This window comes from Alligator sinensis, unplaced genomic scaffold (assembly GCF_000455745.1).
Source record: "Alligator sinensis unplaced genomic scaffold, ASM45574v1 scaffold778_1, whole genome shotgun sequence".
NCBI classification, from domain to species: domain Eukaryota; kingdom Metazoa; phylum Chordata; order Crocodylia; family Alligatoridae; genus Alligator; species Alligator sinensis.
The window spans coordinates 83177-99789 of record NW_005842946.1 but is presented as its reverse complement, the minus strand read 5'-3'; the positions used below and the strand labels follow the sequence as shown (position 1 = coordinate 99789).

General features: G+C 56.7%; 1 protein-coding gene across 1 annotated transcript in view; it reads left to right on the top strand.

Annotated features, from left to right (window-relative positions):
• The window catches only part of UBA1 (ubiquitin like modifier activating enzyme 1), a 21066-nt gene extending 6498 nt beyond the window's left edge, over positions 1-14568 (top strand). Inside the window, exons 6-26 of the mRNA XM_014526035.2 lie at positions 408-514; positions 586-676; positions 1055-1187; positions 1682-1779; positions 2209-2355; positions 3031-3201; positions 3756-3866; positions 3975-4055; positions 5144-5299; positions 5738-5903; positions 6974-7170; positions 7430-7494; positions 7834-8029; positions 8417-8491; positions 9327-9516; positions 9796-9884; positions 11301-11393; positions 11492-11683; positions 13055-13156; positions 13531-13624; positions 14012-14568. Coding sequence (XP_014381521.1) covers positions 408-514; positions 586-676; positions 1055-1187; positions 1682-1779; positions 2209-2355; positions 3031-3201; positions 3756-3866; positions 3975-4055; positions 5144-5299; positions 5738-5903; positions 6974-7170; positions 7430-7494; positions 7834-8029; positions 8417-8491; positions 9327-9516; positions 9796-9884; positions 11301-11393; positions 11492-11683; positions 13055-13156; positions 13531-13624; positions 14012-14202 — 2745 coding nt within the window. The 3' untranslated portion in view covers positions 14203-14568. The remainder of the gene's footprint in view (positions 1-407; positions 515-585; positions 677-1054; positions 1188-1681; positions 1780-2208; positions 2356-3030; positions 3202-3755; positions 3867-3974; positions 4056-5143; positions 5300-5737; positions 5904-6973; positions 7171-7429; positions 7495-7833; positions 8030-8416; positions 8492-9326; positions 9517-9795; positions 9885-11300; positions 11394-11491; positions 11684-13054; positions 13157-13530; positions 13625-14011) is intronic.
• Positions 14569-16613: the final 2045 nt, after the last annotated feature.

The window sequence follows — 16613 nt, the reverse complement described above, 5'->3', positions numbered from 1 at the left end:
GGGGTGTTAGACCAGGGATGGCTGGGAGCTCAGACACCTGTGTTCTCGCAGGGTTGGGGGGCTAGAAGCCTTTGCTTTCTGGGAGAGGGGTGGGGCTGGGAATCCAGACACTTGGGTCCTCTCTCACCCCAGGTGACCAGGGGTGACTGGCAGCCTAGACACCTGGGTTCTCTCTCAGCTGTGGGAAAACAGTGGGGACTGGAGAGTTAGAGTGAGGGCGGCTGGGGACCCTGCCATTCTCTGTAGTGTTCTTGGGAAAGGGTGCCTTTGGAGTTATATCAGTGGAGCTCGGGAAGTGGGATGCCTGGAACTGGGATGCCTAGGTTCTCTCCCACTCCTGGAAGGCAGTGGGCAGCTGGGAACGGTGATGGGTTCTCACATTTCCTGGATGCCTGGGTTCTTGGCAGATAGTGGTCCTGACGAACTCCCCCCTGGAGGAGCAGCTGTGGGTGGGTGACTTCTGTCATACCCGGGGCATCAAGCTGGTGGTGGCCGACACCCGGGGACTCTTTGGGTGAGTACAGCCCCCCCCCCCAACCCCCGCCGCGGGAGCCCCCCCCCCCCCCCCCCCCCTTTCCCCCACAGGCAGCTTTTCTGTGACTTTGGGGATGAGATGATCGTGACAGACACCAATGGCGAGCAGCCTCTGAGCACCATGGTCTCTATGGTGACCAAGGTACTGAGTGCCAGGGTTCTTAGGGGCAGGGGGTGGGAGCCTGGATTGGATTCCCGTGTTCTTTTGGATGGGCGTGAGGGCTGGAAGGTGAGAGCAAGGGAGGCTGGAAGCCCAGATGCCTGGGTTCTCTCCTGGCTCTCAAGGTGAGGGGTTAGGGGCCCAGACAGTTGGAGTTTCTCCTTATCTCTTGGGGTGGGGACCTAGATGCCTGGTTTGTGTCCTGGCTGTGGGGGTCGGGGCCCAGATGCCTGGATTTTCTCCTATTTCTCGGGGTGGGGGCCCAGATTCCTAGGTTCCCCCCTAGCCTCTTAAAGTGTGGGCAGGGGCCCAGATTCCTGGGTCTCGATGCTAGCATCACCCTCCCCCCCATTCCCTCAGGGCTGCCCTGGGGAGGTAACATGCCTGGACGAGGCTCGCCACGGGTTCGAGAGTGGGGACTTCGTCACCTTCACTGAGGTGGAGGGCATGGAGGAGCTCAACCACTGCCCCCCCATGGAGATCCAGGTCCTTGGTGAGCTGGGAGCAGGGTCAAGGGCAGGAAGTGGGACATGGGTGGGGTATGGGGGCAGGGATTGGGACAAAGTGGGTTGTGGAAGTGGGTTTTGAGACAGAAAGTGGGATGCAGAGGTGGAGCTTGGAACAGGAAGTAAGTTGCAGGGCTGGGGCTTAAAACAGAAAGTGGGAGCAGAGTTAAGGCCTGGGTAGGAAGTAGGATATAGATGTGGGACCTAAGGCAGGAAGTGGGATGCAGGGTGGGTATAGGGGCAGGGTCTGGGAAAGAAAGTGGGGTATAGGGGTACAGCTTTGGGTTGGGGGCACCTCCGGCTTGTGACATCTCATGTCCAGGGGCATCCTGGGGGGCTTGGTGGGGGAATCCCTGGGCATTGGGGCCTGGGTTCCATTGTGGGAGGGGGGGTGTCCGTTATTGGCAGCCCTGGTGTGGGATGGGGGGTGATCTCTGTGGCTTGCCCCTGCCCTGATTCCCCCCCCCCCACCCCCCCCCAGGCCCTTACACTTTCAGTATCGGGGACACAAGCGGATTTGGGGACTATGTGCGTGGTGGCATTGTTGCTCAGGTCAAGATGCCCAAGAAGATCAGTTTTGTGAGTGCTGGGCCAGAGGGGGCATAACTGCCCCAGGAGGGGAGATTGCTGACCTGAGGGGAGTCGGGGATGAGATTACTGGCCCAAGGGATGGGAGGGAAGAATGATTGCCTTTTGGGCGAAGGATAATGCTCCAAGGGGTTGGGATTTTCTGCTCGGAGGGCGAATTACTGCCCCAGAGAATGGGGTCAGGCCTAGGAGTTTCCTCTGCCCTGGGGGTGGGGCTAGAGAGGCCCTTGGGGGTGAGGACCTGGCTCAAGGGCACAGTTAAGGAGCCCTGGGGCAGGGGCAGAAGGTGTTTGGGGGTAAAGTTAAAGGTACCTGGGTACAGGTGGGTGGGGCCCTGGCATTGGGGCAGGACTAAAGGTGCCTGAGGGTGTGGGTGGGGCCCTGAAACCTAACCCCACCCCCTTCTGGCTGCGCCCATAGAAGCGGCTGAGGGAGTCACTGGCAACGCCCGAGTTTGTGGTGACTGACTTCGGGAAATGGGAGCGCCCAGCCCAGCTGCACCTTGGCTTCCAGGCATTGCATGGCTTCCAGCAGCGCCACTCCCGCCTGCCCCGTCCCCGCAGCCAGGTAAAGTGGGCTTACCGTTGGGGGCAGGGTTATGAGGGGAGAGCTTGTGGTATGGGCAGGTGCAGCTGGGGGCAGGGCTTGAGAGTGGGGGCCCAAAGGTACTAGGGAAGAGGTGGGGCTTGGGGAAATGGTTGTCAGGCAAGAAATGCAGCTTAGAGAGTGGGCAGGGCTATCAGGGAAGGGGCGTGGCCCAGGGTAGTCCGCAGGTACTGATAAAGATGTGGCCTGGGGCAGGAGCTCTGGCTACCACAAAATGGGGCAGGACTTAGGGTAGAGGCATTTCTATCAGGAGTGGGGCGGGGCTTAATGTGGGATGGGGTTATTGGAGAGGGGATGGAGCTTTGGGGCAGGGGTGGGGCTTGGGATAGGGGCAGGGCTGTTTGCAAAGGGGTGGGGCTTGGGGTTGGGTGTTGAATATCAAGGGAGGAGTGGGGCTTAGAGGGGCAGCACCACAGATGGGGAACTTGGCTGTGGGTGTGGTCATGGGGGTCAGTCAGATGGGGCTTGAAGCTGGGGGTGGGGCCTTAGCTGTATGGCAAGGCATTGGCGGGGCCTGTGGCTAAGGGTGTGAGGCCTCAGCCTTAAGACTGGGGAGGTTGGGCGCTGGTGGGGGGCAGAGCATGGGCCACAAAGGGCAGGGCTGACCTCTGGGACCCTCCCAATCCCTGCTGGCAGGAGGACGCGGCTGAGGTGTTGGGGCTAGCACAGGAACTGCTGGAGGCACAGGCAGGGCCACGCCCAGAGCTGGATGAGGGGCTGATCCAGGAGCTGGCCTGCCAGGCTGCTGGACACCTGGCCCCTCTGGCTGCCTTCATTGGGGGGCTGGCTGCCCAGGAGGTCATGAAGGTACCACCATCACCTGGGTCTCTTCTACATGGGGGGTGGAACACCCTGATGCCTGGGTTTCACCCTGGGTGGCATGGAGGACCCAAACACCTGTATTCCACTGTGGCTGGAAAGGGGGCACTTGAACACCTGGGTTCCATCCTGAGCTGAGGGCAGAAATGGGGGACTGGACCTGGGTGCCTGGGTTTCAACCTGGGCTGGGGGCGGGGGCCCAGATACCTAGGTTTTACCTCATTGCAGGGAGGGGAGAGGGTTAGGTTAGCAGGACGCATGGAATCAACTCCAGCTCTTGGCAAGGGAAGGGCAGGAGACTTGGACAGCTGAGTTCCATCCCAATGCCATGAAGAAAACTGGATGCTGGATTCCCAGCCCAGCACTTGGAAAGGAGAGTGTCTGGACAACTAAGTTCTCTGGAAGGGGAGTAGGGACTGGGGGCTGAAAGTGTGGGGCTGGGTGTGTGGGGATTTGGGCAGACAGTGAATTATGGGAGGCAAGAGAAGGTGGGGTTGGAGCCTGGACACTAGGGCTCCCTACTAATCTTCCCCCTCCCCCAGGCCTGCTCGGGGAAGTTTATGCCCATCACACAGTGGCTCTACTTTGATGCATTGGAGTGTCTGCCTGAGGAGGGCAAGGAGGAGCAGCTCACCGAGGAGCAGTGCCGCCCTGTGAGTTCGGGTCAGGAGTGAGGGGCATCATGGATGGATTTGCGGGGCTGCGGATTGGGAGTGAGGAGCTCCGCAGGGCAGGTGCTGATGGGTGTTTACCTCCCCCAGAGGAACTGCCGCTACGATGGGCAGATTGCTGTGTTTGGGGCTGACCTGCAGGAGAAACTTGGCCGGCAAAAGTACTTTGTGGTGAGTGACAGCTGCCGAGCCTGCCCTCTCCCCCACTGAAATGAGTCTCTTGCCCCAGCCCCACTAATATGTCTGCAGCTCCTTCCCTAGTGTGCATGGGGCAAAGTAGAAGGCAGCGTCTGGTCTTCATTACAGAGGAAGTCACTGATAACATAACAATTGATTCTTTAGGATAAATAAAAGAAAAATGGGAAAGGAGTGGGGGTTATAGATTTGTAATAAGTGTACTGAGTGGGGAAACAAAGCAGAGCATACTGGACAGCACCCACTGGTCCTCAAATGAGTGTAAGGAGTCAGTGGACACTGCCCAGTAAAACTTTCCAGAGACATAAATGGAGAAAGAACAGGAAAACAGTCCTGGAGTCACTTGGGGTCCTCCCGGCCAGAGCCGCCGCCTTGGTCAAATAGATAACAAGCTTAGCCAGGAGCAGGTTGACCAGGAGGTCCCAGGACCCTGGTGGGGCTGTGGGTGGGGAGTGCAAAAATGAAAATCTGGGGGGAGAAGCACAGCCAGGACCTCAGCAGGAGGTTCTGCAGGAGGCAGTGAAGGGGCTGCAGCCTGGTGTACTCCAGGTAGATGTGTGCCAGGGTCTCCCTTTGCTCACAGAAGGGGCAGGTATCTGTGATGTGAGCCCGATACACACCCCTGGCAATGGCTTCATGGAGGAGCTGCCAGCTGAGGTCTCCAGTGGCCTGCAGAATCAAGGTGGAACATAACACTTGTCCACCTGGGACTGGGAATAGAACAGGAAGTGATGTGGGGCCTGGCACCAGGGGAAATGGGGGTGGGGAATTGGAATAGGATAGGAAACGGGGGTAGGGATTGGGGTAGAACAGAAAGTGAGGAGTAAGTCTTGGGGTGAGGCCTGGGAACAGGACAGGAAGTGGGTGGGTGAGTCCTTGGAACCAGTAGGGGCCACGCCTGGAACTAGGCAGAAAGTAGATGGGGAGACTTCGTTGCAGACAGCAAGTAAGAGCAGGGCCTTGGAGCCTGACAGGAAGCCCTGGGAACAGGACTGGAAGCAGGGGCAGGGCTTGCCTTGGCCCTGCCCCGCTGAGGTGGCCCCTCCCTCCCCTATGTGTGGCAGGTGGGGGCTGGGGCCATTGGCTGCGAGCTGCTCAAGAACTTTGCAGTGCTGGGGCTGGGCTGTGGTGCAGGTGGTGGCATCACTGTCACCGACATGGACACCATTGAGAAATCCAACCTCAACCGCCAGTTCCTCTTCCGGCCCTGGGATGTCTCGGTGAGCTGGGAGTGGGAACTGGGCACCGGGTTGGGGGTGGGGCCTGGGAGTCGGCTAGGAAGTTGGGGCAGAGCCTGGGAGCTGAGCAGGAAGTGAGGGGGTGGGGCATTGGGCAAGAAGTGACTGGAGCTCAGGGTTAGTCTGGGGGGTGGGGAAAGGGCCTATAAACAGGAAATGGGATGAGCCTGGGAGGGGAGGGATCAAGGGTGGGCTTTCCCCCACTTAGTGGGTGCCCCCAGTCTTTCAGGCAGAGCAATTTGAGCACCTATTAAGGCACCTGGGTTCTCTCATGTCATTTCCAGAGCCTGAAGCACTCTGTTCTTGGGGGGGGGGGGGGTGTATGCGGGCTTGGATTCTGGACTCCTTGGTCCTCTGGGAAGGAAGTGGGGTGGGGGCCCAGACTCTTCCATTTCAATTGGCCTGTCCTGGCCCCTGCAGAAAATGAAGTCGGAGACGGCAGCAGTAGCTGTGCGAGAGATGAACCCGCAGCTACACATCACGAGCCAGCAGGAGCGCGTGGGACCTGACACAGAGCGTGTCTACGACGATGACTTCTTTGAGGCACTGGATGGGGTTGCCAATGCCCTTGACAATGTTGATGCCCGTGCGTGTCCTGCGTTTCTCCCTCTTCCTTCCCACCCCAAGCAGGCTGCATCCCAGCCTCTCTGATATGTTATACTCAGCCATTCCCCAGCTGTCCCATCCCAGAGCTGGGTATGTCTTGGCTGTTATACCTGGCCATTTCCTAGGTGCTCTTTCCCAGAGCTGGTTGCATCCTATACAGCGTTATAGTCAGCTGTGCCCCACCCCAGAAGTAACTGCATTCTGTGCAGTATTATACTTGGCCATTCCACCTCAGAACTAGCTGCAGCCTGTCTGTTACATTCAGTCGCCCACCTCAGAGCTGGCTGAATTCCATATAGTGTTATACTTAACTGTTTTCTAGCACCTACCCCAGAATTAGCTGCGTTCTGCAGAATGTTAATACTCCGCTCTCCCACCCCAGAACTGTGGCTGAATCTCAGGTAGCATTATATTCAACTGCCCCCCCTCACCCCATCCTGCCCCAGACCTAGTTTCATCTTGTACGACGTTACGTTCAGAGATGCTCCACCCCAGAGCTGGCTATATCACTTGCACTGTTATGCTTGACCATGCCTCACTGTAAAATTAGCAGCATTCTCTATAGTGTTATACTCAGCTCTGCTGCACCTCAGAACTTCCTGCCTCCTGTGCAGCACTATACTCTGTATCCCATATAGTTGCACTCAGCTGCACGTAACTCCAGAACCAGCCGCATCCCATGCAGTGTTATGTTTACTTGTGCCCACCCCTGAACTAGCTGCAACTTGTGGAGTCTCAGTCATGCCTCGCCCTAGAACTAGTCGCATCCTGTGCAGTGTTACACTAAGCTGTGTCGTGCCCCAAAGTTAGCTGCATTCTGTCCAGTATCAATCATATTTAGCTCCCTCACCTCAGAACTAGTTGCATCCCATATGGCATGTTAACTTGCCCCACCCCAAAGTTAACTGCATCCTGTGGAGTGTTACGCTTAGCCGTGCCCCACCCCAGAACCAGCCACATGTTCTGCAGCATTAGACAGCCACCCCACAGCAGACCTAACTACATCCTGTGCAGCATTATACTCCACTTTCTCTCTCCCCACTCATGCAGGCATGTACATGGACCGGCGCTGTGTGTACTACCGGAAGCCCCTGCTGGAGTCGGGCACGCTGGGTACCAAGGGCAATGTGCAGGTGGTGATCCCCTTTCTCACAGAGTCGTACAGCTCCAGCCAGGACCCGCCTGAGAAGTCCATCCCCATCTGCACCCTCAAAAACTTCCCCAATGCCATTGAGCACACACTGCAGGTGCCCTGGGGGATGCCTGGGTTCTCTGGTGGGGAGGGGCTGGGAGCCTGAGGTTCTACTTCAGTCTAGGGAGGGGAGTGGGGTCTAGTAGGTGGGAGCAAGAAGGTTTGGTAATCTGGATTGACTGGGTTCTCTGGCTGAGGAGTAGGGGATGAGAGCCCAGATGCTTGGGTTCCTTGCCTGCCTAGGACTGGGGGGGGGCGGGGGGGGGAGCCTGGACTCCTGGCTCCTGTAGTGACCCTGCCATGTGTCCCTGCAGTGGGCGCGTGATGAATTCGAAGGCCTCTTCAAGCAGCCGGCAGAGAACGTCAACCAGTATATCACGTGAGTGGGGGCAGTTTTGGCAACAGGGCAGCTTGGCAGAGGGCAGGGATTGTGCACTCTTGTGGTGAAGTGCTTGGGGACGGAGCCTGGCTCCTGGTAAGCAGTGGTGTCTCTGGGGCTTGGTTACAGGTGGGGTAGGGTAGGTGTAGCTGGGAATGGGGGTAGGGTTTGGGTACAGTTGAGGGCAGGGCTTGGCTGCGTATGGGGGTGGGGCTTTGGTGGGGGTGGGCCAGGCCAGGCCAGGGTCAGGGTCAAGAGCTTGGGTCCAGCCAGGCCAGCAGTAAGGGGGTGTGGCTGCAGGCTGAGGGCAGGTCCTGGCTAACAGGCAGGTCCCCACAGAGACCCCAAGTTCCTGGAGCGGACGCTGCGGCTGCCGGGTACGCAGCCACTGGAGGTGCTGGAGGCCGTGCACCGCAGCCTGGTGAGCGAGCGCCCGCGCTCCTGGGCAGACTGTGTGGCTTGGGCCTGCCACCACTGGCATGCGCAATACCGCAATGGCATCCGCCAGCTGCTGCACAACTTCCCACCCAACCAGGTGAGAGCCCTGCCCCGCCCCCTTAGGACCTAGCCCCACCCCCAGGTACACCCAGTACTGCAATGATAGATGCTGCAGGACTTCCTACCCAAACAGATGAGCCCTGGCCCTGGCCCTGGCCCTGGCCCTGGCCCTTTAGGTCCTAGCCCCATTCCCCACTGTATAGCCCTGCTTATGAGAACATCTAGTACAATGAAGTTCACCTGCTCTGTATTTGCATAGTTTTAGCTCCTGGACACGGGCCACTCCCCAAGCATGGGCAGTGCCACCACGGAATTTACCAGCCGTTATACAAACCCCACTCCCCCTGGGCACATGCAAGTACTACAGCAGGTGGGAGAGGGTGGGACCATCAGGTTTAACTCTTCCCCGCCCTGGACATTGCAGAAGACCAACTCGGGGACACTGTTCTGGTCGGGACCCAAGCGTTGTCCCCACCCCCTCACCTTTGACGTGGACAATGTGAGTGTCCTGGAGATACTTGGGGGCACTGATGGTACTAGTGGGACACCGGGAATACTGGGGGTGGGACTGGGGTGCACCGGGGATACTGGAAGGGCATTGGGAGGGTATTGGCGAGGCACTGAGGATTCTGGGTAGGCACATGTACTGGGGGGAGATGTAAGGGGTGGGGGGTCACTGGGGATCCTGGCTGGTCTGCAGAGGTTCTGAGGGATTCATTGTGGGGGGGTGTTGAAATGCCCTGGGCTGCTGAAGGCCTGGGTTCTGGACAGTGGGGTTGGCTGTAGGGGTTCAGGGACTCTACAAGGGGTGCTGGGGGCTTGGGGGGAGTCTCGGGAGGTCCCTGGGGGGTGTGGGCTGCCCTGGAGACTGTTGGGGAGTCCTGGGGGATCCATGGGGTGCTGAGCATCTGTGGAGCAGTCCTTGGGGCTCCATGGGAAGTGTTGGGGGTCTGTAGAGGTCCCTGGGGGTCTGTGTGGGTTGATGGGAGGGCCTGTGATTGGACTGCCCTGAGTTCCATGAGTAGGAGAGGATCTTGGGGTTGTGGGGGCTGGGGATATATTGGGCAGTGGGGGCAGGTGCTGGGGGCTTGTGGGAGGACCCAGGGGCCTGTAGGGGTCCATGAAGGGTGCTGGGAGGTCTGTGTGGAGTGATGTGGCACATACCAGGCAAGCTATGGTGGGGGAGGGTCTGTAGGGGTCCTGGGTTGGTTATTGGTTCTGTGTGGGGTGCTCTGGGTCTTAGAGGGTCTGTGGGGGGGTGGAGGTAGTGCTGGTGCTCCATGGGGATATCTGCCTCCCCCAGTGACACCCCCCGCCTTTCCCTCCTGGTGCAGCTGCTGCACCTGTCCTACGTGGTGGCAGCAGCCAACCTGCTGGCGCAGAGCTATGGGCTGACTGGGTCACAGGACACAGGGGCTGTGGCCACACTATTGCGCCAGGTGCAGGTGCCCGACTTCACCCCCAAGGCCGGTGTCCGCATTCACGTCTCCGACCAGGAGCTGCAGAGTGCCAGCCCTGCCCTCGGTACTGCCCAATAGGGGGCTGTGGCAGGAGGGTATGGAGCGGGGGGAGGGGGCAACAGGCAAGAGCAGGAAGGAGTGTAGGTGGGGTTACGGGGCGGGGGCTGGGACCAAAGCATGGATCTGGGGATTGGGCAGGAGTGGAGGAGTAGGGATAGCTGGGGCAGGAGCAGAGGGGTACATCAGGGGTCTGGGGACAGTACCAGAGGGTGCAGGATAGGAGGAAGGGTATAGAGTGGGTTGGAGAGCAGGTAGGCCCCACTTACTTCTTCCCTGGTTTCAGATGACAGCCGGCTGGAGGAGCTGAAGGCAGCACTGCCCAGCCCTGAGGAGCTGCAAGGCTTCCGCATGTTCCCCATCGACTTTGAGAAGGTGAGTGCCCCCAGAGCCAGCCACCAACTAACCTCCCCCTCCATTCCACTTGGCTGTCCCCTTGTGCTAGCAAACTGCATCCCGGCCCTCTCAGGGCAACGCTATACTCAGCTGTCCCCCAGCCATTCCATCTGAGAGCTGGCTGCTTTCCTGTGTCTGAGGATACCTCCCACCACTGTGTAGTGTTGTACTCAGTTGTTCCACTCCACTTCAGACCTAGCCTCTGCCCCACCCCAGAACTGGTTACATCCCTATGCCAGCTGCAGCCTCCCTACATGGCATTTTACTTAGGTGTTCCCTCTGCCCCACCCCAGATCTGGTTGCATCTTGGTGTGAGCTGCATCCTTCTCTTGGGGCATTATATTTGGGCCATCCCTAGCTGCTCCACCCCAGAGCTGGCTGTGCCTCAGCCCTCCCTAGGCAACATTATGCTTAGCCATTCCATAGCCACCTCACTCTAGAATTGGCTGCATCTTGGCCATCCTGGGTCAGTGTTATACTCAGCTGTTTCCTAGCTGCCTCACCTCAGAGCTGGGTGCATCTCAGCCCTCCCCATCCAGTGTTATAGTCAGCTGTTCCCCAGTTGTTCCACCCCAGAGCTGGCCAGATCTCAGTCCTCCCTGTGCAGCCTTATACTCAGCTGGTCCCCTGGGTGTTCCAACCCAAAGCTAGCCACATTTCAGCCCTCCCTTTCCAGCGTTATACTTAGCTGTTACACACGAGAGCTGGCTGCATCTCAGCTTCCTTGAGTTGAGCACTACATTCAGTTGTTACTCGGGTACCTCACCCCAGAGCTAGCTGCATAGAATCGTAAAAAATGAGGGCTGGAACGGACCTCAGGAGGTCATCTAGTCCAAACCCCTGCTGTCAAAGCAGGACCATCCCCAATTATCTCATCCCAGCTGAGGCTTTGTCTAGTCGGGCCTTAAGTACCTTCAAGGATGAAGATTCCACAACCTTTCTGGGGAGTTCCACTTCCATTATTTTACTGTTCCACTATTTTACTACCCTCCTGGTAAGAGTTTTTCCTGGTATCTAACCTAAATTTCCCTTGCTGAAACTTGAAACCACTGCTCCTTGTTGTGTCATCTGCCATCACTGAGACCAGTCTAGCTCCATCATCTTTGGACCCCACCCCACCCCCCCCCTTTCAGGTAGTTGAAGGCTACTATTAAATCCCCCCTCAGTCTTCTCTGACTGAGACTAAATAATCCCAGTTCCCTCAGCCTCTCCTCAGGAGTTGTATGCCCCTGCTCCCTAGAGGACATTTCAGCCCTCCTGTAGCATTATATTCTCCCAGAGCCGACCACATCTCAGCCCTCCTAGTTCAACATTACACTTAACTGTTCTCTGCTGCTCTGTCCCAGAGCTGACCGCATTCTGGCTGCCCCTCTCTGACCCCCTCCCTTCTCTCAGGACAATGACACCAACTTCCACATGGATTTCATCGTGGCTGCCTCCAACTTGCGGGCCGAGAACTACGACATCCCCCCGGCCGACCGGCACAAGGTGAGGTTGGAGCCAGTGGAGGGGGTAGTATCAGGGTGGGAGGTAGAGCGCGGTTTCCAAGCACTGACCCCCTTCCCTTCTCACTTCCCCTGCCCCAGAGCAAGCTGATTGCAGGGAAGATCATTCCAGCTATTGCCACAACAACAGCAGCTGTGGTGGGACTGGCATGCCTGGAGCTGTACAAGGTGGTACAGGGGCACCGGCTTCTGGCCTCATACAAAAATGGCTTCCTTAACCTGGCCCTGCCCTTCGTTGGCTTCTCTGAGCCCGTTGCCTGCCCCCGCAACAAGGTGGGTGTCTCCCCCAGAGCTTGGGTGCATTTTGGGCCCTCTCTGGGATGTATTATACTCTGTTGTTCCAGCCCTGAACTAGGTGCATCCCAGCCCTCTCTGGGACGTGTTATACTTGGCTGTTCCTTAGTTGGGTTGTTATACACCAGAGCTGGGCACATCTCACCTCTGTGATGCATTATATTTAGCTGTTCCACCCCAGAGCTGGGTGCATTTCAGCCCTTTTTGGATGTGTTGCACTCATTTATTCCCCAGCTATTAACTATACCAGAGCTGGGTGCATATCAGTCCTCTTTGCCACATGGTATACTTAGCTGTCCCCAGCTGCTCCACCCCAAAAACTGTCTGTATATTGGCCCTCCCTAGGCAGTGTTGTACTCAGCCATTTCCTGGCTATTCCACCATAGAAATGGCTGCATCTTGGCTCTCTCTTCAATGTGTTGTCCCCAGAGCTGGCTGCATCTCGGCCCTCCCCAGGCGGCATTATACTCAGCTGTTCTCCAGCTGTTCTACCCCAGAGCTGGCTGCATCTCAGCACAGCTTCCCCACTTCATCCCCTGCTATCACTTGCCCACAGTCAGGGGCCTGCCTCCTTCCAAGCCCCCATGACTCCACAGCCCAGCCAGCCCCACTCTCTTTCCTTCTCTCTCTCTTCCCCCCCCCCTCCCCCCATTCTTCCAGGCTGGTGGTGGCCTGTCCAGGTACAGCATTACCTGGAAATACCATGTTGGCAGGTTGGAGGACCAGAGGCCTGGGGAAGGGGGGGTGCTGACTAGGTTGGGGAAGGGAGGGGCTGACTGGACTGTGGCAGGAGGGGGGCAAACTGGATTTGGGGTGGGGGAGCCCTGTCTGGGTCAGGGATTTTTATCTGGGCTCTTGGGTGGGCGTCACAGCCAGGGATGGAGGCAGGGTTCTGGTTAAGCCTGGGGATTTCAGCGAAGCCATGGTCTGGCTGTGTGGGAGGGGTCCCAGCTGGGCTGTGGTGGGGTCTGGCTGGGTTGAGAGTCACAGCTGGGTCACAGGGTCCTGGCCAGGCCACTGGTGAAGGGGTTCATCTGTTGGGGGGTCATGGCCCAGCCATTGAGAGGGTATCTCAGCCAGGTACAAGCGGGTCTCGGCTAATGTGTGGGGGTCCCCAGCCAGGTTTGGCGGGGGGAGGAGATCTAGTAGAGGTGGGAGATCTTGACTAGGCCATAGGGGTCTGTCTGGGTTGCGGGGCTCTGGGTCAGGTGCTGGGTGTGTCAGACCAAGATGGGTGTCCTGGCTTGGTTATGGGGATTCTGATTAAGCAGGTGAGTGGGTCACAGCTGGGCTGTGTGGGGGTCTTAGCTGTCCCCTGACCTCCCCTCCCCCTGCTGCTTCCTTTCCCAGTACTATGATGTGGAGTGGACACTGTGGGACCGGTTTGAGGTGCAGGGGGTGCAACCTAATGGCGAGGAGATGACTCTGCGGCAGTTTCTCAACTACTTCAAGGTGTGCCGTGGCCCAGGGAGCAGGGGGGTGTGGGATGTGGGTTGCAATGCCAGGGGGCTGGGAGCCCAGACACCTGGGTTCTCTGGGAGGGGAGTGGGGGTCAGGAGATGGAGGGGGCTGGGAGCCTGGATGTCTAGATTTTCTGGGAAGGGAGTTATGGGCTAGGGTATGAGAGCAGGGGAGATCTGGGAGGGAGCCTGGATGCCTGGGCCCTCTCCCCAGGTCTGGGAAGGCAGTGGGGCTTGGGACAGTGGGTAGAGGCTTGGGTATAAGTGGAGTTTCAGCCTGTCCAGGATGGCGGGGGTTGAAACCAGGTCTAGGGGTCACCCTGGCCATGGCTGACCCTCTCTACCCCTTCCGTTTGCCGCCCCCAGACAAAGCACAGGCTGGAGATTACGATGCTGTCGCAGGGTGTCTCCATGCTCTACTCCTTCTTCATGCCAGCTGCCAAGGGGGGGGGGGGGGGGGGCCCCATTTCCCTTGGGGGAGGGACTGATGTGGAGGAGGGGCACTCCTTGGGGGCTGGGGAGTGTCCCCCTTTCCCAATTGTGATTCCCCAGGGCTAGTCAGGCAGGGACACCCCTGTCAGGCAGGGACACCCCTGTGGCTCTAGGGATCTGGCATGTCTTGAACTGGGGGTCCCCGGGGTGCGGGACCCAGGTGGGGGCCAGGGCCAGGTGGGTTTCCCCAGGGAGTGAAGGTCCCCATAAGGGTGGGGTCAGGTGAAGTTGGGGTGGGGGTTGCCGGGTGGGCAGGGCCAGATGAGGGTCTTTGGTGGGGAGGGTCAGGCAGAGGTGGGTGGGGTCAAGTGGAGTTTCCCCTAGGGGGTGGGAACAGGTGTAGGGTGTCCCTGAGGGCCAGAGCCAGGGGTTCCTGGCTGGGCACTGACCTGGCCCCACCCTCTCTGCAGAATGACGGAGATCGTGGCCAAGGTGTCTAAGAAGCGGGTGGGCCGCCATGTCAAGGCCCTCGTCTTCGAGCTCTGCTGCAACGACGAGAACGACTGCGACATTGAAGTCCCTTATGTTCGTTATACAATTCGCTAGGGTGGGGCTGAGCCCCCTGGCCCCACCTCCTCCCTGGGGCCCCACTGCATTGTGTTCTCGTTTTGTGAGGGGGTGGGGCCTTGTGCGGCCCTGCTCTCTGCCCTGTCCCCGCCAACATGGTGATGTCATGTCCTCCAGGCGCCTTAACCCCCCCTCCATCACCGTTTAGTCGTGTTGTGTCTTGGCTCTGCCCCCCGTCTCCGGGGGAGGGGACACTGTTGTTCCTGGGGGCCCAGGGGGTGCTGCTCCCACCCCCCTTATCTCCTTCACAGAGCCCCTCCCACACCCCTGGGGCACAGGCTGGGTAGGGGACGTAGTTCAGAACTGTTACTGGGAGTTAACGAATAAATAGACGTTTGCAAAAGGCGCCTGCGCCCTTCCCCCACCGCCTGGTCTGTTTCGGGGGCACTTGGCAAAGTGGTGTGTTGGTGTAACCAAGATGGCCACTGCTAAGGGGGAGGGGGCTCCAAGATGGCTGCCAGTGGGGGGAGAAGCACTCCAAGATGGCAGCTGCTGAGGAAGAACAGGTTCCAAGATGGCCACTACTGAGGAAGAAGGGGCTCCAAGGAGGCTGCTGCTGAGGGTTTCAGGCTCCAAGATGGCTGCAAGGGATGTGAAAGGCATTCCAACATGGTTATTCCTGAGAGGAAAGGGGATCCAAGATGGCTACTGGGCAATGCTGGGGTGGGTGGGGCATGATGACCACCAGTTTACTTCAGTTTATCTCTGCACGAGGTGCCTCACAAGCTTGGGAACCCTGAAAAAGAAGCAGTTTGGGTTAATCTGAAGACGTTTTTAGAGCTGGGGGAGGGTTAAAAACCCTTTTTTTTTAGTGGGGTCTTAGGTTTTTCAGGGTATTTGGGGGTTTTGTGTATTTAATGAGCATTTGAGGGTTTTTCAGGGTACTTTTGGCGTTTTTTAAGTTTTTGCTTGTTTGGGTTTTCTCAGGATTATATGAAGTTTTTTTAAAGGGCATTTTGGAGTCTTGGGCTTTTAAGGGTATTTTAGAGTATAGCATTTTTATGGTATTTGGGAGTTGTTAGATGTTTTTGGTGGTTTTGTGTTTTTCCAGGGTACTTGGTTATTTGGGGGGTTTTAAAGGGCCTTTTTCAGTTATTTTGGGGCTTTTCAGGGCATTTTGGGTTTACAGCTTTGGGGTTTCCAGGGTGTGTTTAAAAGTAGTTTAGGGTTTTCTGGGGTGTTTTAGAGTCAGTTCAGGGGGTTTTAAGGGTGTCCTGGAGTTATTTGGGGAGGGTTAATGGTGCTTTTTGGTGTATTTTATGTGGGATGAGGGTATTTTGGGTTGTGTTTTAGAGTTTGCACACATGCACACAGCCCCATACGTGTGTTACATTTAACTGATTAATTGCACCTTAAGGTGTGACCCAGCTACATGTTCAACCAGTAAATGGCTTTGATAAACCAAGCAATAAGCTACAGTTATTACACATTTTTTGTGGAATAACATTGTAGGTTGTCTTAATCACACCATAAATTGAAGGTGTGGTCAGGTGCTCCCCTGTGGCTGGGAACCTCAACTGAGGGGCTCCCAACCACAGGGGTGCACCACTCACTGCCAGCCCTGCAGCTTACCAGGCTCTCAATGATGGGTGTTCCCAGCACTGCCCCTGCCCTGAGCTGTATCAGCTGCAGGGCTCACAGAGGAGAGAACTCTGCCACCTTTGCAAGCCTTGATCCCAGACTGCCCCTGCACTGGCAGTAAAACACAGTAGGATCTAACACGAGACCCCAGAATCACGGAGGCATGATTGTATGAATCACACATTAGATCCCATTGTACTGTGTGTGTACACACGCACAGATTTTTCTTTTTTTTCTTTTCTTTGAAGTAGTTTCATTGAAAAATAGGTCCTTTTTATTTGATTTTTATTGAGTTTTGCAAGTTTTCTGGGTTGAGATTCAGGTTTCACACTTTGAGAGGGGTTTTTTTGTTTTGTTTTTCTGGGTTTTAATGAATGCTTAGGCTTTTTAGATTGCATGACTTTAGTAACTACTTATTCATAATTTGTTTAGATGCCAGTTATGCAGTTGTACATACAGTTTAGGCATTATTGATTACTTTTATACATATAATTTGGGCATTGTTGATTATTTTAATGGAAACCAGTAAGCGAATTGAAAGTATTAATGGTTTTTGTTAACTCATTTAGATCTCTTATTTAATTTAGTACTCTTGAGGTTCTTTTTTGTTCTTTATTTGGCAAGGGATTCGGAAAATCCTTTGCGAGAGTATGATAGTCTGCAAATATGCTATGGTTGTGTTCAAGCATATGCAAAGCAATTGGGTAGCCACAGCAGAATAATGTATTTAATCACGTAGCAGCCACCCCCAAATTGGACCAGTGCCCTGGCAAAGGAAGGGGGGCAACAATGATATTTTCCTTAAAAAA